The following is a 23051-nucleotide window of genomic DNA, read 5'->3' as shown; positions in this document are numbered from 1 at the left end:
CATATGAAGAAACAGAGAAATATGGCCCAAATATAGGAACTAAATTAATCTCCAGAAACTGACCATAGGGAAGTAGAGAGCTATAAATTATGTGACAAAGAATTCAAAATAGCTGTATTAAATAAGGTAGCTTAAACAGAACACAATTGAATGAAATCAGTTAAACAATGTATAAACAAAATGAAAATATCAACAAAGAGGTATAAACTTTCAGAGAGAGAGAGAGAATGAATGAAACTGAAATTTTGCAGCAGAAGAGTACAATAACTAAGTTGAAAACAATCACTACACTGGTCCAAGAGCAGGCTTGTTCAAGCAGAAGAAATTATCAGTGTAAAGACAGGTTATTTGAAGTTACTGAATTAGAAGAGTAAAAAGAAAAAAAGAATATAAGTATAAGATGTTTCATGTAAGCCTATAGTAACCACAAAGAAAATACATATAGAAGATACACAAAAGAAAAAGAGAAAGAAATTAAAATATATCACTACAAAACAATCAATGAAACAAAAAAGAAGACAGCAAGAAAGGAAAAGGAGAAAATAATTACAACTCAAAAAAGTATTAACAAAATGGCAATAGTATGTTCTCCCCTATCAATAATTACTTGAAATGTAAATGTATTAAATTCCTCAATCAAAAGACATAGAGTGGCTAAATGAATATAAATCAAAACTCAACTATACGTTGCCTACACGAGACCCATTTTAGACTTAAGGACACACATAGGCTAATAGTGAATGGAAGGAAAAATCTATTCAATGAAAGTCATAAACCAAAAAAAGCAGGCTGGCTATCCTTATATGACACAAAATAGACTTTAAGTCAAAAACTCACAATATGCAAAGAAATATTTATTCACAAATATTATTCACAAACTCACAATAAACAAAAATATTTTTATAAGGATAAAAAGGTCAGTTCTCACAGCATTAGAGCACCAAAATACACAATGCAAACACTGGGAGTTCTGAAGGGACAAATTGCAATACAATAGTAGTAGGGGACTTCAATAACTCCACTATCAGTGATGAATAGAACACCAGAAAGAATATCAGTTAGAAAATAGTGGATTTAACATTATAGACCAAATAGACCTAATGGATACACAGAACTAAGCACACAACAGCAGTAGCATACTCTAGGTATTTTTCTTTAAAATAGACATGTATGTGTGTGTGTGTGTGAGGGAGAGAGGGAGAGAGGAACATACAGTCACTCATAAACTTAGTTTACATAAGTAAAATATCCCATATGCTGGGGAAGTAAAATAAAATTGGTACCTTTTTAACGGCTTATACTCTACCCCCTCCATCTCCACCTATAATTCACCCCCTGATTTTTCCAGGTAACCATGGTTTACAACCTGGTGAGCATGCTTTAATAAGTTTCTACATCTTCATATAATCATATGTAAACATATGTACATAGAGGTGTTTTAAGGAGGGGCACTGTCAGCCTGACAAAAGTGAAATTATCTTATGTACCCTCCTATGTATGTTATTTTTCCCAATAACAATATTTGATGGAAATCCCTCTAAATCAAATGCTAATGAATTAATTATTTTTAATGGATTTATCATAGTCCATGGCATGGATGCAATATAATCTATTCAACGATGACACTATCACTGGAAGTTGATTTTTTTTCTAGTTTGGGGACAATATAAACATCTTTCTACAAGTATTCTTACATATTGATGTTTTTTATAATGTAGTTTTCTAGCAATGGAATTGGTGAGTTGAAAAGTGGGTATATTTTTTACTTTAATAGCTGTTTCCATACAGCTTTAGAATCTTTACATACAATTAATTGATTATAGATGTGTGAGTCTATCTCTGGATTCTATTCTTTTTCATTGATCTATATGTCAATCCTTAAGTCATTAACACAATACCTTAATTACTACAGCTTCATAATAAGTTTTAAAATCAGTTAGTATGACTTTCAAGTATTATCTTTTTTTCAAAACAGTTTTAGCTGTTCTAGCTTCTTTGCATATTCATGTACATTTTAGAATCAATTTATCAATTTCTACCAAAAAACAAACCTTCTGAAATTTTTACTGGAAGCATATTGAATCTACATAGATCTGGAGGAAATTACCATTTTAGCCATATTCAGTCTAAGTATATATTTCAATTTATTGAATATAGCATATTTTTCTGCTTATTGAAGGAGAGGTGGGGGGCCTGTGTGGGTGAGAGACAAGGAGGAGGGCTGACCCCCCTGCCTCCATCCCACTTGAAGAGGAAGGCGTGAGCTGCAGCCCCTCTCACATTCCACTTTCACCTCCATCTATTTTGCTTCCAACATGGAGCTGCCTTGGACTGGCAGGTGTCCCCTGGCCATCCTTGAGGCCCAAGTTGTCAGGAATGGGGAGGGCAGCTTGTTTGCTACAGCTGTCTCCGGGGCACGTGTGGGACTCCCCAGTCTAGGAATGCTTCATGCCCCTACCTCAGCGTCCCCTTGGGAGAAGATTCACACTGCTGGGATGGGGACCCGACAGGGGCTCAGATGTATATCTTTCCATTTTTTGAATATAGTATATCTTTTCACTTATTGAGGTCATCTTTAATTTATCTCTGGAATGTTTTATAGTTTTCAGTGCCTCGATCTTGCACATATTTTGTGGAGTTAATTTTCTTAATGTAAATGGTAGTTTTAATATCAACTGCTCATTATGCATGGTTAGTACATAGAGATACAGTTGATTTTTGTACATTCAGTGAGTTCTCTCCATTCTGGCTGAAGGGAATATGAATGATTCCTGGTTCTGTGTGTGCTCTTAGAATTGTTGGTATTACAATTCCAATAAATGCTCTTTCCTCAGAAGTTGTTACTGTCCAATCTGGTGGAGGTTCACCCTATACATGCACATATTGTGTTTAGTCAAAAGTCCAAGCAAATCCCCACACAGATACCTGAAACTCTGTTTATCTCTTCACTCTCTGCAAATTCTAGCTCTCTTGGCCTTCCCAAAATTCTCTGTCTCTTCAACTAGGGGAGACTGGTGAGCTTCGTTTGGGTTCCTCTTCTGTGTTCCAAAGCCTGGAAATTGTCATCTGGTAGAAATCCTGGCTGATGGTAGGGCTCATCTCTGTTGGCTTCTCCCAGGAATTAAAGCCCTACACTTCCTGCCAGTGTCTGACAATGGTTGTTTCTTATAGTTATTCCTGCTTTTTAGTCATTGATGGAAGGAAGATTACTCCCATGTGGCCAAAAGAGGGAATTCTTCCCCTTTAATTTGTCATGTAATAAATTCTGTTGATAGTTTTCCTGATACTCAACTATATTTGCAGTCGTAGGAAAACCCCTACTTGGTCATAGTTTGTTAATCTTGTTATACAAATCTGAAATCTATTTGCTGACATCCTATTTAGCACTTTTACATCTAACACTTAGTTTTTGGGCCATAGTTTTTTATTTAGTGTGTTCTCTATTAACTATATAATCATGTTTTGTTATTAAAGTTATGATGGCTTCATAGACTTGGAAATAGTCCATATTTTTCTTTAGTTTTGATTATTTCAATACCATTAAAGTTGCTTGTTTTAAAAAATTTAACTAGAACTCATCAGTGCAACCATCCTCTCCTTATTAATGACAAATCTGAAATTATCTTTCAAATCCCTTTTATGGAGGTTGGTCTACTCAATCTTTCTACTTTGAGGGATTGATTCAATTATATATTTTTGGCAGAAAGTATCCCTTTCCTTTAGGTTTTAAAAATTGTCATCATAGAGTTTCACAGAATACTTTCCCAATGTGTGTTAATTTGCAAGTTCTATTTTACTTTCCACAAAATAAATAGTTATATTCCTTTCCCAGGCCTAATAATACACGTAATGTTTTAATATTATGTAAGAAAAAAGGATACCAAGTAATCCCTCCAACAGAAACATTTTATTTCCCACCTTTCCTTTCTCATTTCTTCTTTCTCCCCAGTATCAACTCCTTAGGATGCTTTCAGGTCCCCACTCACTCCTAACCCATTCTGGGGACTCTGTTAAGATTTATTTGTTATTTAAAAGTCTTCTTAAGTATTTTTCTCAGATGGAATGTGTGAGTGCTCTATTCTTTAAATTCTTGCAAATATTCTTCTTTGACCAGACAAACAAATGATCTTTTGGCAGGCTATAAAATATTTAAGCTGTGCTATGGTTTGACTGCGTCCCTGAAAGTTCATGTGTTAGAAACTTGATCCCCAGTGAGAAGGCGTCAGGAGTTGGGACCTTTAAGAAGTGTTTAGGTCACAGGGGCACCACCCTCATGGATGGATTAATGCCATTACCATGGGAATAGGTTTCTTATCGCGGGAGTGTGTTTCTTATAAAAAGAGAAGTTCAGCTTCCTCTTGCCCTCTATCTTGCCCTCTCTCTGCCCTTCCACCATGGGATGATGCAACAAGAAGGCTCTCACCAGATGCCAGTGTCTTGATTTGGGCGTTCCCAGCCTCCAGAACCATGAGCCAATATATTTCTGTTTCTTATAAATTATCCAGTCTGTGGTATTCTGTTATAGCAGCAAAAACGGACTATGACAGGGTGACTTCTTTCAGTTTTAGTAGGCTGTAGAATTTGTTTCACATTATTTTCACCTGCAAGGTTGTAGAAAGAAGTCCAATGCCAATCTGATTCTTTTTTCTTTACAATTAAGTTGTTCTTTCTGTCTGGGAGCTTGTAAAATGATCTTTTTTTTTTCTTCTGAGTTAAGAATTGTGTCTGTATATAACTGGGTCTTTTTTCATTAATGTCATCTATAATTCTAAAATCCTTTCAATCTGTAATTTTATATATTTTTTTGGTTCAGAGAAATGTTTTCCAACTGTGGTTTTCCCTCCACCTGTGTTATTTCCTCATTCTGAGATTCCTATTATTCACAAGTTAGGTCTTCTGGATTTATCCTCCAGCTCTCTTACCTCCATATAGGATTCATTAAATCTTCATTTTCTCCGATTCTCCAGTCTACCCTTCCCAAAGCATCAGTAATATATTACTTACAATAAGAAATACTACAGAATTTGAATATGGCTATCTTCCAGGAGTACTAAATGAGAAAAAGCTCATAATTCACTATAATAATCAAATAATTTAAATTACCAAAGAATATCAACAATAAATATGTTATTAAAGAACAGTACAAAATTATAAGTATAAAATTGAATATTAGTGGACTAAATGGGGTAAATTATTCCATAAAAGAAGTTTCTTCAGAATTTCTATTGAGAATAGAAACATCACATTTATCACTTTTCAAGTGATGTACTTTTACAAACCACATGCAGCAAGACCCTTATTCAAATACCTTAATAAAATATTTTTTATACATGTCAGATAATCTTAAAATGTTAGAGCCTAAGATCAGCTCCTTTCACTGATTCCCCCCCCCCCTCCCCACAACTAAGGATAGACTGCTCTAGGAGAGAATGTAGAAAGAAAAACCTTTCTTCTCTGTGTTCATTCTTTAGACTCACAGAGACTGTTTTGTTAATAATCAAGCATTGTAGTCAAAAGCAAATAGGAAAGCAACTCAATTTTTCATTGAAAAACATTTATCAAAAAAAGAAAAACATTTATCTTTTTTTAAAAATGCAAAAGCTGTTATTGCATTTTAAATGTAATTGCTCTCATTGCTAAAGAACATAATTTGGGTGAATAGTAAGTTTCAGAGGATAATTAGGCACTTTACACAAAAGAGAACATCTGCAGTCATCCCAGGAATGATGAAATTACAGGGCTATCAATCCTTGTGCTTCAGGGCATGGACTGATCACCAGCTGGAAGACAGAAGATATTCCCTCAATAGTATAATATTTCTATAATATTATCAATTACATTTCAATTTTTATTCCCTTTTAAACATAAGTCACTGGGGGGCTATAAAGCACATTATGGCCAAACAGTGCAACATGAGGGGAAAATCTTCAAAGGCCTTCAAGAATATTTTAAAGAAATGGATTCAAGAAAAATAGTAAACTTTTGGCTGGGAGCGGTGGCTCATGCGTGTAATCCCAGCACTTCGGGAGGCTGAGGCAGGTGGATCACTTGAGGTCAGGAGTTTGAGACCAGTCTGGCCAACATAGTGAAACCCTGTCTCTACTTAAAAAAAAATGTAAAAATTAGCCAGGCATGGTGGTGCACACCTATAGTCCCAGCTACTCAGGAGGCTGAGGCACGAGAAACGCTTAAACCTGGGAGGTGGAGGTTGCAGTGGGCCAAGATTGTGCCACTGCACTCCAGCCTGGGGAACACAGCAAGACTCCAGTCTCAAAAAAACAAAAAGGAAAAAAAAAAGTAAACTTTCAGGGAAGGTGAGCAGAATATCATAGAAGTTAACAAAGAACATTTTGGGTACTTATCACATTCAGATCTTGAAGAGAGTAGAACTCAGCACTTGTTGAATGAATGAATGAATGAATGAACAAAAGTACAAACTTATATGTGTCCGGGTTCCAATCCCAGCCTCACCATATTTGACCTTGAGTACTTAAGTGTCTTTGCTTATCTTCAGTTTATTTATCTGTAAAATGGGAATAATTGTGCCTACCTCTTCTTGTAATTACAGGGATTTAACCAAGTAATGTATACAAATAAATAAATCCCCTGTTTGGAACAGGGTGAACTCTCAACAAATGAGTCATTTTAAGAGCTCTCCTAGGATTGACTGATTTAGCTAATTCCTAAACAAACAGATCTAACAATGAAATCATCTCAAGCGACTTCATAATAGACCAAATCTTTCTATATTGACTATATTATAAACCTGTGTTGTTCTTTTTGCGAACCCAACACTGCATTACACCATGAGACATCCTCTAAAATTCTTCTTTACTTTGAACTAAGCATAAACTTTCTGCTAATAAGATCTCTTAGATGATATACTATCATAAGCAGAGTTCAAACTCATACAAAGTGTAACAGCTGCTCACCTTGCTGGTCCAAGATATTGTGACTTGTGGTCAAATGCATATAAAAGCCATAAAAGGACACTCCTTTCTAATATTGTCTCAATAATTAACTTTCATTACAATTCAATTAATACTATATTAAATATAATTATTAGTAATTTCTCTTGGGACCTATAAATTAAGTGTATCCTGCAAGTGCAGCTAATGTCCCAACCATACCTGAAGAAATTTTATCTATGTCTGTAAACAGAGTGCATATACCTTTGGATGCTCTGGTCTCAACTAGTTGAAAGCCAGCTTAAAAATGAATCACGTCACATTTATGATTAACATGGCTTTAAATAACAATGGGGACTTTATTCCCCCACACAATGATCAACTACTGTTCTCATTGCAACTAAAGGTGTTGAAAAGATAACCTAGTTTATTGGACAATTTCTACAAGGGCAGTGTTATAAAATGTCCATTTTTTTTCTGGACAATAAAGTACTTTTAAATTATCAACATAGCTGCATATAATCAAGTTATCTCCTGTCTGGAAGGTGGAAAATTGGAACATTTCTAGAACTTGCAAAGAGTTTTTGTCCTTTACTTCATGAATCACTCAGCAAAAGCCGGCTATGTACTATTTCAAATGCTACTACCTCAGAATGTCATTTGACTCAAAGATTTTCCTTTCCTTTTCTTCTTCCTCCCTCCCTTTCTTCCCTTCCTTCCGCCTTTCCTTTTTTCCCCCTCTTCCTTCCTCCCTCTCTCCCTCTTCCCCTTCTTCCCTCCCTCCCTCCCTCCTTGTACAGGGACTAACACTAGAATCACCGCCTCACCATGCCCCTCGTTGGAGGAAACAGAAAGGCACACGATGCTGTAAGCTATGGCAGATGCCCAGGGCACGTGGGGTTGAATAATGCTGTTTGGAGTCAAACACTGAGACTCCGCAGTCACACAGTGATTCATTTACAGAGCTTTACTAAACTACGGGCACTCAGAAATAGACAAACTGTTCTTGCCTCAACCGAACCAAAGGCCCAGCGGGCCTCGAAAAAGCTCAGCCAGGTGCTTTGGGAGGCCGCGAGGAGGAAGAAGGATCCGTGGAAGGAAGCACGTTCACACCACGGCACTGAGGCCTCTGGGCCGAGCTATAATTTAAAGCATGAAACGAAGGGGTCATAGATTCTGACTAATGCTGACAATTTCCATCTGTTACCCAGTTGAATCTCACGTCGACACTAGGAAATCGACTTTATACATGCTCTTTAGGAAACGAGGGACGCAGGATGAAAGAAGCCAAGAGTGTCGCCAGGGCTTGCGCCAGCGCCGTCAGACTCCCGGGATGGGGGAGCTCCAGGGCCGGGCGTCAGCGTATTCACGAAGGAGAAAAGCCCCATTGCCGTGCAGAAGCCTAGGCCCGGGTGAGGCGCCTGCGAAGGCTGCCAGCAGCGGAAGAGAAGGGGCGTCCTCCGTACTGCGCAGCACTCGCCCGCGGTAGGTGGGCGCTGAGCTCAGAGCTGGGAGCCAAACGCAAACGCTGGCGAGAAGCCCCAGCCCCCTCCGCCAGCCCACTCGCTGCGGGGAGGGGTTTCTCACGCCCCCAGCTCCTGGGAGACTGCACCGGAGGTCGGAAGGAAGCGGGGCGAGGATGAATCATCCCGCCTAACTCCTCCTTCCCGGTCCCCTAGCCTCCGCACGCCGGCCCTCTTCAGAGATCATGCAGCCGCGAGCGAAGACTGCCCTATCCTCAGACTCTGCCGAACCCCCTGTGGCCTGCGGAGACGAGGAGACGGATGGGTCTGGTGGCCAATGAGAGCTTCGATCTCTTGCCCCCCGCCCAATGGGCCGCTGCTCATGGGCCGGGGCGGGACTAGGAGGGCAGGTAGGGGCGGTCCGGGCTGGCGCGCGGCGCGGCGGCTACGCGGCTGCGGCTCACAGAGCTAGTGCCTCTCCGGGTGTCCGCGCCAGTGCTGCGCGGGAAGGCACCACCACCACAGCCGCCGCCGCTGGCCAGGGTGCTGGACAAGACGGGCCCGTCGGCCACCTCGCCAGCTCAGGCACCCGCTGCAGCCGTCGCTGCCTCCTCCCAGACCGGTCCCCATGGAGGAGATGGAAGAGGAGTTGAAATGCCCCGTGTGCGGCTCCTTCTATCGGGAGCCCATCATCCTGCCCTGCTCTCACAATTTGTGTCAGGCGTGCGCCCGCAACATCCTGGTGCAGACCCCAGAGTCTGAATCCCCCCAGAGCCACCGGGCCTCGGGCTCCGGGGTCTCCGACTATGACTATCTGGACCTGGACAAGATGAGCCTATACAGCGAGGCGGACAGCGGCTATGGCTCCTACGGGGGGTTCGCCAGCGCCCCCACTACCCCGTGCCAGAAGTCCCCCAACGGCGTCCGCGTGTTTCCCCCGGCTATGCCGCCACCGGCCACCCACCTGTCACCGGCCCTGGCCCCGGTGCCCCGCAATTCCTGTATCACCTGCCCCCAGTGTCACCGCAGCCTCATCCTGGATGACCGGGGGCTCCGCGGCTTCCCCAAGAATCGCGTACTGGAAGGGGTAATTGACCGCTACCAGCAGAGCAAAGCCGCGGCCCTCAAGTGCCAGCTCTGCGAGAAGGCGCCCAAGGAAGCCACCGTCATGTGCGAACAGTGCGATGTCTTCTACTGCGATCCGTGCCGCCTGCGCTGCCACCCGCCCCGGGGGCCCCTAGCCAAGCACCGCCTGGTGCCCCCGGCCCAGGGTCGTGTGAGCCGGAGGCTGAGCCCACGCAAGGTCTCCACCTGCACAGACCACGAGCTGGAGAACCACAGCATGTACTGCGTGCAATGCAAGATGCCCGTGTGCTACCAGTGCTTGGAGGAGGGCAAACACTCCAGCCACGAAGTCAAGGCTCTGGGGGCCATGTGGAAACTACATAAGGTGAGTCCTAAGAAAACCCACTCCTAACTCCCTGCGTCTCCGATCATCCGGTTTTGCAGCAGACGGTCCCCGTCTCTTGCGCACAGCGCATCCCAGTGGGGGCGCAATGCAGGTGCCTTAGATGTTTACCTCCCTGGTCTGGTGCATTGCAGGAGGCATGGGGGAATCTTAACCGGCGGACGGAGGAGTTGAATGCCCCCACAGAGTTGTTGCGGGGATGCCTTAGAGCGGGTCTCTCGGGGCGCGCTGCCTGCGAGCGGGACTCAGGGCGCCCCCTTTCCGCGGCGGGTCTGCAGCCAGTGGCCGCGGCCAGTGTGTGGGAAAGCACTGCGTAGCTGGGTAGAGCCGCGCCAGTGCCCAGGGCCGCTAGGCACGCTCGAGGGCAGGGCGGGCTGCGAACCCCCGGGGAGGGACTGGGATCGGGGCGGTGGGGTCGCGCGGACGGCGGGAGTCTGTCGCTGCTGGATAGGCGGACCTGGTGAGGCACGGCGGAGGATCGGGGAGACGCCGCAGGCGGAATACTGATGAGCCCGGCTCTGGGCCAGACCTGGCTCTCGAGCTGGAGAGAACGCGGGGTCCTGGTGCCACGTGCTCAAAAGACAGACCAGAGAGGGCAGCCAGCGGTATCCATGGCAACGCGACGTGCAGGCTTGGGCCTGAACCCTTCCGGAGTTGGGACCTGAGACTAGAGTGTCAGGACCGGAGTTTGCGCAGTCGCGGCCTGGAAGCCAGACAGGTGCATCTCCTAGGGAAACCTTCTCCTCCCAACTATACACACACCCACTTCTCCAGAATTCAAGCCCTTTCCTCTTTCAGTAGTTATATGTGCAAACTTTGGGACACCTGTTACCAGATTTATCTTTCCAGTCTCTTTTGATGATATTTCCACCATGGCTAGACACGAAGAGGCTTTAGCAACATATTATGTCGTGCCACTCCTCTGCTCAAAACCCTCCAATTTTTCCCAAGCTTCTCAGCCTGTCCTACATGACCTCTTCCATTTTGGCCCCTTCGACCTCATTGCCTCCCACTTACTCCCTCTGCTCCAGCCACACTGCTTCTTGCTGTTCCTCAGACGACGCCAGGCACTTCCCCACTCCAGGGCCTTTGCATTTGGTGTTCATTCAGCCTGAAGCTCTCTTCCCCAGTTACCTGAGATCCGAATGGGTCACTTACCTGCATCCTTCAGCTCTTTGCTCAGGTATCATCTTTGCAGCGCCACCCACCCAGACACCCGCTAGTTCCCTCTCAGCTTTATTTTCCTCGGTAGTATTTATCCCTGTGTGGCATGCTATATATTTTAATTGTTATTTTTTGTATTTATCTATTGCTCCCTGTACACACACAGACATAAACGAAATAAGCCTCATGAGGAAGAAGATCCTTATAATATGCCCACACTGCTTAGAAGGAAGGGAACAACTCTTGAGGAGATGTGCATGAATTTGCTTTTCATTTTTTAAATGATCCATTTAGTTGGGGCTGTGGAGTGCAGAGCAGGGATTCAGGATGGTTGGAAGGAGCTTTTCTTTACATCACTGAGTTGCATACCCAAGGATGAGATAGAGCAGTGAAGATAGTGTCCAGGCCTCAGCTGTGGCCTTGCTCAGAGTCTCCCAGAATTCCTTGGAGACTAGAAAGGGTAGCTTTTGCAAGTGGCCAACCGTGGAGTTAAGGCTGGAACATTGATATTTTGTTTACAGCAAGAAAAAAATGTCATTAATTTTCAGCAATCAGTGAAAGTTTTCTCAACTCCTTAACCCAGTTGAATGTGATCCATGTTTACAGTCATTCTATTCTCACATATAACCTATTAAATCGTATTAGTACTGATGGAGATTTCATTTAGCACAAATTGAAGCCTAACTGGGCACACACCACTGTTTTCAGAACAGTCAAATTTAAATTTTTGAAAATGACATTTAATTTTGAAAGTTTTCAAAACTTGAGTTCACAGCTAGTTTTTAATTCATATTTTGATTTCACTTTTAAACTGCTAATTATAGTCCATGTTGAATTGCCCTACAAAGTATCCTTGGAACTAAAAAATTAATCACTCTGTCAGGAAAAAGAATTTAGAGCCACAAGGTAATTAGGATGGGTAAACCACAACATTATTATTTTTTTATGACAAGCCTATCCTTGATCTATTAAGACCAAAAGAAACCTTTAAATCTCTGTCAAGCCCCATGTCAATTTGAAATGTTAAATCATTTGTTTTATTGGCAATAGAAATTATGAGTAGACAGACACTGGTGCTGCCTGGGTTGAGATTTAGATATCTACCTGCCAAAAAAGAATGTTAAAACCCTTGAAACATGACATAAGTAGGTTAGAAGACCATTTATTCTCTGATCTTTTGCACATTTTTTCCAAAAGAGTAAGTACACATAATTTTTGTTAGTCAATATGAGGATTACTAAACTGCCAAGAAAAAAAATAAGACAGAAGGATGACAGATTTTAACATTCACTTGTCATCTGTTAGATGAACAACAAACATTACTCCCCCACCTTATTTACTTAATAAGGAAGTTAATGTGTTAGCAGCCAGTTTTCTCATATAGTTTATGTTTTAGTTAATGGTACTTCTATCTCCACAAAAGCTCATGGGCCAGAATTTCTATGCCCTGAAAAAATAGGACAGCAGAGAACTATACTAACTAGGTTTCCAAAATTGGGCAGTTAGTTATCAACACAGGTTATTACTAGACCTGAAAAGTTTTCATTCATATTCTATCATATTAGTCATTTCTACTGATAAAGCAAGTCCTGCAGATAAGTATTTCCCACAGGCATAAATCATCATCTTACACACTCAAGATATAATAAAATGGCTGAAGTTTATTTTTAAAGTGGTATTAAAAACATCTGGTTGAAATTCACTAGTTTTCAACTGGCCAGATTAAAATGTTTTTCAGATATTTTTGGTCTTCAAAACTCCATGAAAAATAATAACACATGAATAATAATAATAATAATAATAATGGTCTTATAAGTCAAATATTTGGTAGCAGTTTTTATTTAGTGCCAGTACTTACTATATTCCTTTATTCAACTTACTTGTTAAAAGAATTATAACACCAAAAAAGTGATTTTGTAGATACTTTAAAATGGGCAATAGAAACCACTACTATTACTTTGTGATTTTAAGCAGTTCACATTCCTAAACCCTCATATTATCCTTGAATTCCTGGGGTTTCAATAGTCACTGAATCAGAGCTGGGTGCAGTGGATTATGCCTGTAATCCCAGCACTTTGGGAGGCCGAGGCGGTCAGATCTCTTGAGGCCAGGAGTTTAAGACCAGCCTGACCAGCATGTTGAGACTCCATTTCTACTGAAAAATCAAAAATTAGCTGGGCATGGTGGTGCATGCCTGTAGTTCCAGCTACTTGGGTGGCTGAGGCAGGAGAATTGCTTGAACCTGGGAGGCAGAGGTTGCAGTGAGCCAAGATCTCACCACTGCACTGTAGCCTGGGTGACGATGCAAGACTGTCTCAAAATAAAAAAATGAAGTCACTGAATCAGTAATATATTTGTAACAATTATTTTGTGTTCATGCTACTGAGCAAAGATTTTCTTTTCCTTTCTATTCTAAACACTATTCATTCTTAATCTTGTCTCAAATGTTATTTTTCTCTTACCTTTGTTTTTATAAATGAAAATTTGCAATTTAAACAATATTTTAAAATAAACTGTCAGTTAATATGCCTTCAATTCTAAAATATCCTGGAAAAAAATATCTGCTTAGCTTTATGGTGGCATCTCATTAAATATTTATGTAGCAAAATGTGTTATATAATGCCACTAAAATGATATTCAGTTAACTATATGTCAGCAGTAAACACAATATAGTCTATATATTCCTGTGGTAAATGTAACAGGCAGCATATGTTCATGTTTTTACATTTCTTTTGATTTACTTCTAGTACAATTAGAACATTCTGTGTGCCATGTAAACATTTTTACAGATATTAAGGAAAATGTTACAGAGAAGACAGTTATTCCTCTTTGTACCCAGGCATAATGGAAAGAACTAGATAACAGGAGATCCAGGTTATAGAACCAATGCTGCCACTTACTTGCAGGAAACTTTTTGCAAGTATCATCACCTGTCTGTACTTCCTACCTACAAAGATATAAGGGAGTTAAAAACAATTGTGAAAGGATTTTGATAAGGTAAATTAAATGTTTATAATTTACTAATTTCAGTTCAACACAACCATAAACTATTCATGTCAAACAGAGTCAATGTCTCACCAGTCGACAATTACTGCGTAAAAATCTCATCCCCCAACTTGGGGTACTTTTCTGGATCCTTTTCAGAGCATAGGGTACAGTCCAAAGCTGCTCTGAAAGGTGGCCTAAAAGAGTGAGACTCTTCCTCATGGGTCCAGAGAGAATATTCAGTTGAATTAAGCTCAAGAAATAAGAATACTATACAAAGATTTATATATTAAACAAAAGCATTCTGTTTTTCTCTAAGTAAGCTGAAATAGCTGATAAGGCTCCTTTTTTTTCAGATTCTCCAATAAAGATATTGTTACCAGTTTGAAATAGCAGAAATTGTTTCTCCTGTATATGCCATGAAAAGATGCTATTAATTGGAGTTTCAGGTCAAATCACAGTTTGCATAAAGTAAGAGACAATTATCACAGCCATCTGTTCTTGTGTAATGAAAATAATGCACAGGGAACATTTGTCCTTACCATCAGTATGATAAATTGCACTTTCCTCACCTAAACAAGTTGGTGGACTTTTCAAAGTGTATATACACATACAACTTAACTTTGGCATACAGAAGGATAGAAGAACCTATTACAAGATAAATGTTTAAGAATCAAATAGTTATAAATAAATATCATTTGTTTATCAGTTTTATCAGGGATTATTCATTGAAAGGATCAGAAACCCACTTAGGTGATCTCAGAGGATTTCATGGGAAGTGAAATAAAATCAACTCACAAGGAGAATGGAACTATAAAGCTAGAAACTAAGTTCACTCTCACTATCAGTCAGGTTGGACTATGCTCCAGTAACAAATCTTCGAATCTCAGTGAATTATAATGGCATCTAATTTCTTACTTATTCATGTCAGTGTCCACTGAGAGTCTTTTTTTTTTTTTTTTGCTTTAGCTTGTTTGTGTTGGTTTCCCGCCACTTGCAACCAAGAAGTCCTGACTTACAAAAGCATATGAATTAACACATGTAAATACTTTAAGATTCTAATTTTTATTCATCCTAGATATTGTCTTTAGAATATTGTGTTTAGAAGGCTGCATTCTGATGCCATAAATACAAATAGAGGGGCGGTTTTTGATTCAATGAAGCAGAAATCATATCATATTCAATGTTATCTACCCATTCACCACTAGGTAGCTTTTATTAGCCTTTTGGTTGTTTTCTTCAGTTATTTTTATCGTGAGGTTTTTCACAAAGAGGCCGAAGAGATTTTTTTTTTTTTACCAACTCGAAATTACTCCATGTATGTAGTGATGACACTTTTAAGAACATTAGGCCAGACAGGGAGGTTCTGAAATCGAACTTCTGCCAATAATTTGTTTGTTTGTTTTCAAAGGCAAGAAAACCTCTGAAGATGTGTATGAGCACTCCACAATTCTTTTTTTTTTTATCTATACTCTAGGTCAGCATTTCTCAAACTCTGTTCCCACAAATTTTCCATAGTTAAATAAGTTTGAGACTCTCCATTCTGAACAGGCTGCAGGTAGTCCACATTGTACATTGTATCAATATGCCTATATATACACATCCTGCAACAAACAAAGCCACTTGATTCAATGTAGCATTTTCCAAATTTGTCTAACTTTGGAAACTCTGTTAGAGTGCCACACAAGTTTGGAGAACACTAGTTCAGGTAGTTATTAGTGAATAAGTTAGTAAGTAATTGTTATTCATTTCTTGTCTATGTAGATTAGAATACCTAAAACTATGCCTGCAGCAAACCTATCCTTAAATCTTAAATCTTGCATTAATTCTTAAAGCAAATGTTAAAAGTTAAATTTATTTTATTTTTTAAACATTAAAAGTCAAAGAGGTAAAAATAATTAACATAAGTTTTGTAGTATTTATATGTATGGACTGGAATACATGTTGTCCACCTTTCTATTGTAAATAACTCAAAAACTGATTTTAGGCATGAGGAATATTAATGTAATATAATTTAAAAAACCACCACTTCATTCTACTTTAGACTACTTTTAGGTTTTGTATACATGATACCAAATGACTGGTCTAATTGAGTTTTTCATTAATCTGTGGTATACAAAAATAGATTGTTTTAAAGATACTTTTGATGAGCAGAAAAAGACAATATTAAAAGCTTAAAACTTTAATATTGCTCTGGGGACAACATAGCATAACAACTTGTGAAGTAAATGCTTGTTTAATGCATTCCAGGTTTTGCTAATATTTTTATATGGACATTTCGGGTCAATTTTTAACCTTAGAACAAGAGTTATCTATAAAATGGCCACCACAGTGTACCTACACTATCAGAGACCATCTAGGTTTTGTTAAGCAGCATATCTAATTCAGCCCAAAGGACATCTCAAAGCCAAGATCATTCCCCTGGGGTGTTCTCACAACCCTAAACTGGGCCCCTATCCTAAACTGAGACCTAACTCCAAGTGAGATTACCCAAGAAACCTAAGCAAAATATATCCAACAGCAGGTTTTCTTTTTTCTAACTGCATCTGTGTCAGGGAAATCATCATGACATCATTTCACTTTTGTTTGGCCCTGGTTTTGCCTTCTTTTTAAACTATCCAGGCCTAAAGTGCAGCATGTTGGCCATGGGTCTAGTCACAATCCCATCTGCCTGCTTAGCTATTTTCTTCTTTACACCCTCTGACTTTCTCCATAGAGCCCCTCCCTTCCTGTCCACTAGGCTTGCCCTCCCCCAGTTTCTTAGACCAAACCTTCAGATCACCAGACCAACTAACCTGGCCACACCCAGTTGAGATGAGTCAGCCTCCACAGCTGTGGACCAGACCAGCCTGCCAACCGGGAACCTGATGCTGCTATCCCACCTACCAGATTACACCTGCACCAGCAGTGCCTGCCACCTCCCCCCACCCCAGCTGTGTTTAATTGCAGACACTTTTTTATTAAATAACTGTAGAGAGGGAGTTTTCTTCATTTTGGCTGATTCATTTTAAGCTGAAAAAGCAAGAAAACTTTTTTTGAGTGTCTAGTCATGAATAAATAAACATCATTTACTTTTCCCCCCTCCTCAACACGCCTGTCTCAAGAAACTCATCCAGTCCGTGGTTTCAATTCCTGCTTGTACCTGATTGTCTGAAACAGATCTGGTCATTTCAATCCCCTTCCTCTTCACAGTTTGGTCCCAGACTCTCTTCCCAGCCCTGTCACCTGTTCACCTCACCCTCCTCCATAGCGTCCATATCTGTATTCTAACCCTGAGCATCCTCCCACTGTATTATAATTGCTTCTGTGAGAAATCTTCCACTGAACCCTAATAACTCAATGCCATAGACAGTTTCTTATCTATCTTCTTTTACTCCGTTTCTGTACTTAGTAGAAGTTAGATAAAGGTTGGTTCAATGAAGAAAATAATCAGTAGAGGAAGACTAATAACTAGCAATATAACCCGGTATTTTAAATTTCTCAAATTAGCCTGACAGTAATCATTAAATTTGAAAGCCTGTATTTTATACTTTTTGCTAAAATGTACTGGGCACTTACTACATGCAGGCACTGCTCTAAGATTTTTACAGCATTTTCTCATTTAATCTTCATAATCCACACATCTTCCTGTGAGAAAACTGGAACACAGGAAGATTATGAAGTCACACCCATTGTAATTGGCAGGGTCAGAGTTTGAATCCTGGCTGTCTGACTCTACAGCTCACATGTTTAACTGCTGTTCTGTTCTACTTTCTGATAAGCCCAGGAAGTATACCTATAAAGTACAGTTTTATGAACTTACAAACTTCAATGACATAACAAATAGCTGGACTCCTTTAGTTCTCGTGTATGAAAATTACTGAGAAATTGAGTCCTTTTTCTCCTAAGATTCCTTGTGACAAAATAAATTTAGAAAAGAAATTGTGGTGCAGGAGGAAAGAGGTGACAAGTATGTTGAATATTCCACAGACCAGATCATCAGAGGCATAGGCCTAATTACCTCGTAGGGGGTTCATCCTGCCTCTCTGTCAGAACTAAGTAACAAATAGGCAGTAAGATTTTACCAGCTCGACCATGGAGCATTGTCTCTCTTCTAACAAAATAATGCATCCCAAAATTTACAGACATAAAAACCATAAACTAATAAGTAGATTTTAATAATTACAGACCAAAAGAACCATAAACTAATAAGTAGATTTAAAAAATAAAAATCCATAGGCATTTTAAGTATCTTTATTTCTACACATCTAAACATTTATAAGTCCATTTTTGAAAACACAAAACATGTTTAAATCTGTAAGCAAGTATCTGTTTATTTTCAGTTTTTTTTTTTATCTTTTGCCTATGTGGTTAAAAGAAAATATGTGTATTCCAGTTCAGAATAGAAAGCTGATCCACCTTTCACCATATAAAAAGGAATATGTGAACCGAGGAGAATATCGTTTAAGAATGGATTTAAACACTGCCAAATAAAACTGTTTTTCATAAGCCTTGCATAGAAGCGGAACTGCGTGTTTTATACTAACAGTTCCGATCAAAGAAGAAACTGTTCCTTTTAAAGAGCTGGCTTTGGAAATAGAATGCTAAACATTATTCTTTGGTGCGGGAATAGCCACCTTCTGTCAGGAGTACACGTAGATGGTTAATTCTCATCCACCGCTGATTTATTCATGTGACACTGACTTTCTAGCTGGGTAGCATCAGTTCAGCTTTATTGAGGTTTTTGCTCATCTCCTCTTACTCTTACTTTGCTTGCAGCCTGCACTTTAAGAAGTAACTGTGTGGCACCAAATATTCATCACTTACTCCCATGCTCCAGGAGAGCCTGAGAGAATAACACTGTTCTGGCCTGCGCTGTCTATCAGTCTAAGGCATTATTAGTCTCTGAACAAAGCAGGTTGCAGAGAGGAGTAAATGGCAATATAGGGAATTAAACACTTTCTGTCTAGAGCAGGTCTTTATAACAGGCTTTGTGATTTTGTAGAGGGCAAAATCTTGGGTGGTCAAATATACACAGGCTCAACTGTAAGCCCAGCTCATCCAAAGCCAAATTACTCTATGACATAATCTACCTCTTTTGATTGTCTGTACTTTAGTTTCTTTTCATCAGTGCAAAAATCAACAGCTGACTTTACTAGATATATATAGTCCATTACCTAGCACTGCTGATATTTATGCAATCATGAAGTGCATCAATTCATAAAACTAATAAAATGGTGTCACTTATGCTGTCCCATTATCTTGGAATAATGTTATCCCAAGAGCATTAGTCACATAAAATCAAATGTAAAACTGGACATTCATCCAATCTAGTAAGTCTAACATGGCACAGATAAATCTATGGTGCTTTTAACAAACAGTTATTATTGATTTTATTGACCATCAGTCATCTAGCCAAGACTTAGCAAGGAAATATGATAAACAGCTTTCAGCACATAATCAATGCAGTATGAAGCTGAATGATGTTTACACACTACCTTGTGTCATCCGGCTACCTTCTGCCATTATGGAAGTGTATCTATCATTGATGGAACTAAAACGTTATTCAGTATTAAATAGAATTTTCTCTACTTTTTACTTAAAGGATCAAGAAATTTGGAATGTAGGAACTTGTGTGAACCCTGAATTTCCAGACTGGCCTCACCAAGCTCAATAAGCAAGGGTTCAAAAATGGCATATTTACACCTGAACTAGGACATGGATTTCTGGTTGCTCTGGTCACTAAATATATATTTTAAAAAAAGTGTGGAAAAGTTTGAATTGATAGTAAGCTCTTGGCATTTAGATATAAAGACTCTTACTAAAACTGTTGGTATTGTCAAATCAGTACATAAATATTTCTCATATATTTTTAAATACTATCAAGCTAAAAAGAAAATGAAGGCTTCTAATATTTAGAATACCCTCAGTTCTTGTTTACTTGCCATTCATTATTTGATGTGACATTAACACAACATTTTGAGATTGCTATTATTATTTTCAAGGGGTTGAGTGATGGCCTAGAATCATATAGCTTGACAAAGGCAGGGCTTGAACCCTGTTTAACTCTCAAGTCCATTGTACCACACTAAATACTATTTTGGTTAAAATGTATTTCAAAATGTCAGAAGTTCACATTTTTTGTTATTGAGGTCATAGCCACTAATCAAACATTTTGCATTGAACCCTAAAGCTCGCTGGCATCTCCACTTGGATATGTATCTCAACTCCCTCACATTCAGGATGCCCAGATCTGAATTCACCATCTCTCTCCATTTTGTAACTCCAAGATTTCCTTCTCTTACTTTTTGAATAGGAACCAATGAATGCAAGCATCTTAACTCCACAGACGTGTGAAGAATGCTGCTGCAAAGTATTTTAAAACTAAGGATCCCTGCTGGGCATGGTACCTCACACCTGTAATCACAGTGCTTTGGGAGGCCGAGGCAGAAGGAGTTTGAGAACAGCCTGGGCAACATACTGAGACCTGATCTTTAAAAAAAAAATTTTTTTTTAATTAGCTGGGCATGGTGGCACATGCCTGTAGTCCGAGCTACTGAGGATCTTCCTGAGGCAGGAGGATCACTTGAGCCCAGGAGTTCGAGATTACGGTGAGCCATGATTATACCAATGCACTGCAGCCTGGGTGACAAAGTGAGACCCTGTCTCTAAATAAATTAATTAATTAATTAATTAAAAAACTAAGGATTTCAAATAAACTACTTAAACCCCACACATATTTCAAAAAGTATTAGAAAACTAGACAAAGATTCACTTCATGAGAAAAGTATCGAGTTCTAGTCTATCAAAGGAAGCAAGATGTAGGAATCTGTTATATTCCAAGTACATAGTGGTCTAGGCACTGATCTAAGTAATTTCTGTGTGTTAACTGAGGGAATTCCCACAACTCCATGAGGCAAGAACCATTACTATTCTCATTTTACAGATGAGAAAACTGAGACTAAGAAACCAAGAAACCCAAAGTCACAGTTCACAAGTGCCAAGACCAAGCTTTCCCCTTAAAGAGCCAGACTCTGTATTCTGTGCCTTAACCACTATACCTGCCATTACTGCACAGAAGAGATCCTACATATAGCTTTGGTCACACTCCTCCTGACAAAGTTGAGGTGGCTTGCTCTTATATGGGAACAACAAATCACTTTTTTTTTGAGATGTAACTCACATACCATAAATTTACCTTTTTAAAGTGTGTAATTCAATAGTTTTAATTAGATTCATTCACAGAGTTGTGCAACCAGCACAGAATCTAATTCCAGAATATTTTTATCATCCCAAAAAGAAACCTCAACTATTAAGTCACCACTAAAACCCCACAACTCCTGGCAACCACTAGTGTACTTTCTGACTCTGTGGATTTGTGTAATCAGGATATTTCATATAAATGGAATCATAAAATATGTGGCCTTTTGCATCTGTCTTCTTTTACTTCGCATAATGTTTTTTAAAGTTCATCCACCTTGTAGCATGCCTCAGTACATCATTCTTTTTTATGACTAATTATCCTGTACTAATATCCTATTGTATTGGATATAGCACATTTTGTTTATCCATTTATCAGTTGATGGACATTTGGGTTACTTCCACTTTTTGGCTATTACTAATAATGCTGTTATGAACATTCATATACAAGTTTTTATGTGGACATGTTTTCAATTACCTTGAGTATCATGATATAGTAAAAAATATATTTGGTCTTTGTCCGTGGTTCCTGGCTCAGAGCTCCTAAAACCCTTGGGATTTCCTGAGTTAGAAGTGTCTTGACCAGAGGTGACTCAGGGTGGGCCCCCAGGTCCCCTCAGGAGGGGGGCTGGTCACTGTGAAGTCCAAATGTGAACTCTTGCATTTCTCTAATGACTAGTGATGTTGAGAATCTTTTGGTCACTGGAAAGACCAAATGTGAGCTCTAGGGGTGGGAACTTTCAGCGCCACCCACTGACCTCTGACCCCCAGGGCAGGGAGGGTGGCTGGAGATTGAGTTCTATAAAAACTCTTGAACAACAAGATTTGGAAAGTTTCCAGGTTAGAGAACACATGGAGGTGCTGGGAGAGTGGCACACCGAGAGGGTTTGGAAGCACCACCCTTCCCCCAGTACCTTACTCTATGCATCTCTGCCATTTGGCTGTTCCTGAGTTGTATCCTCTATAATAAACCAGTAAATATAAGTAAAGTGTTCTCCTGAGTTCTGTGAGTCATTCTAGTGAATTATCAAATGTGAGAAGGGGATGATCCAAGGTTGCAATCAAGTCAGAAAGAAGTTCAGGTAGCCTGGGGACCCAGGACTTGGCAACTGGAATCTGAAGTGAGGGCAATCCTGTGGGACTGATCCTTTACAGCTGTGGAGTCTAACTCTGGTAGTTTGTGTCAGAATAGGATTGAATTGCAGGACGCCTAGGGGTGTCGGTAAATTGGAGTCACTGAAGTACATACCTAGGAGTGGAATTGTTGAGTCACATGCTAACTCCATATTTAAAATTTTGAGGAACTGTCCAGCTGTTTTCCAAAGAAGCTATACCATCTTACATTCCCACCAGCAGTGTATGAGTGTTCCAGTTTCTCCACATCCTCACTAACACTTGTAATCGTCTGTCCTTTTTATTATAGTCTTTCTAGTGGATGTGAGGTGAAGTCTTGTGGTTTTGATTTGCATTTCCCTAATGACTAGTGATGTTGAGAATCTTTTCATGTGCTTATTGGCTATTTTATGTCTTTTTTAAGAGAAATGTCTATTTAAAGTCTTTGCTCTCATTTAATTGGGTTGTCTGTCTTTTATTATTGAGTTATAAGAGTTATTTATGCAGGGTACTTATTCACTTTTAAAATGGAAGAGACATAGGTGTAAGCCTCTCAATTCTCAGACACTCACAGGAGGAAAAAAGCAGACACAGACCTGCGTGGGAGGAAATCTTATCAAGACTGGCCTATCACGACCTACTGCAAATTCTTTGCATCATATCTCAAAATAAGCCAATTCTGAGACAGAACTTGGATAAAGTCCATCTAGATTGGCTTTGACAAACAGGAAACATGGAAAAGTCCAAAAGCAGGAGGAGGAAATCATTTCT

At 39.8% G+C, this 23051-nt stretch overlaps 1 protein-coding gene across 5 annotated transcripts in view; it reads left to right on the top strand.

Moving 5' to 3' along the window:
• Positions 1 to 23051, top strand: part of TRIM9 (tripartite motif containing 9) — a 263721-nt gene that overhangs the window by 135754 nt on the left and 104916 nt on the right. For all 5 annotated transcript variants that reach the window (XM_055361500.2, XM_004055164.5, XM_019009943.4 and 2 more), the window contains exon 4: positions 7709 to 9821. In XM_055361500.2, coding sequence (XP_055217475.2) covers positions 9000 to 9821 — 822 coding nt within the window. In that variant the 5' untranslated portion in view covers positions 7709 to 8999. The remainder of the gene's footprint in view (positions 1 to 7708; positions 9822 to 23051) is intronic.

Source organism: Gorilla gorilla, chromosome 15 (assembly GCF_029281585.2).
Source record: "Gorilla gorilla gorilla isolate KB3781 chromosome 15, NHGRI_mGorGor1-v2.1_pri, whole genome shotgun sequence".
Classification (NCBI taxonomy): Eukaryota; Metazoa; Chordata; class Mammalia; order Primates; family Hominidae; genus Gorilla; species Gorilla gorilla.
The sequence above is the reverse complement of the archived record's forward strand: the minus strand, read 5'-3'. Positions and strand labels throughout refer to the sequence as shown.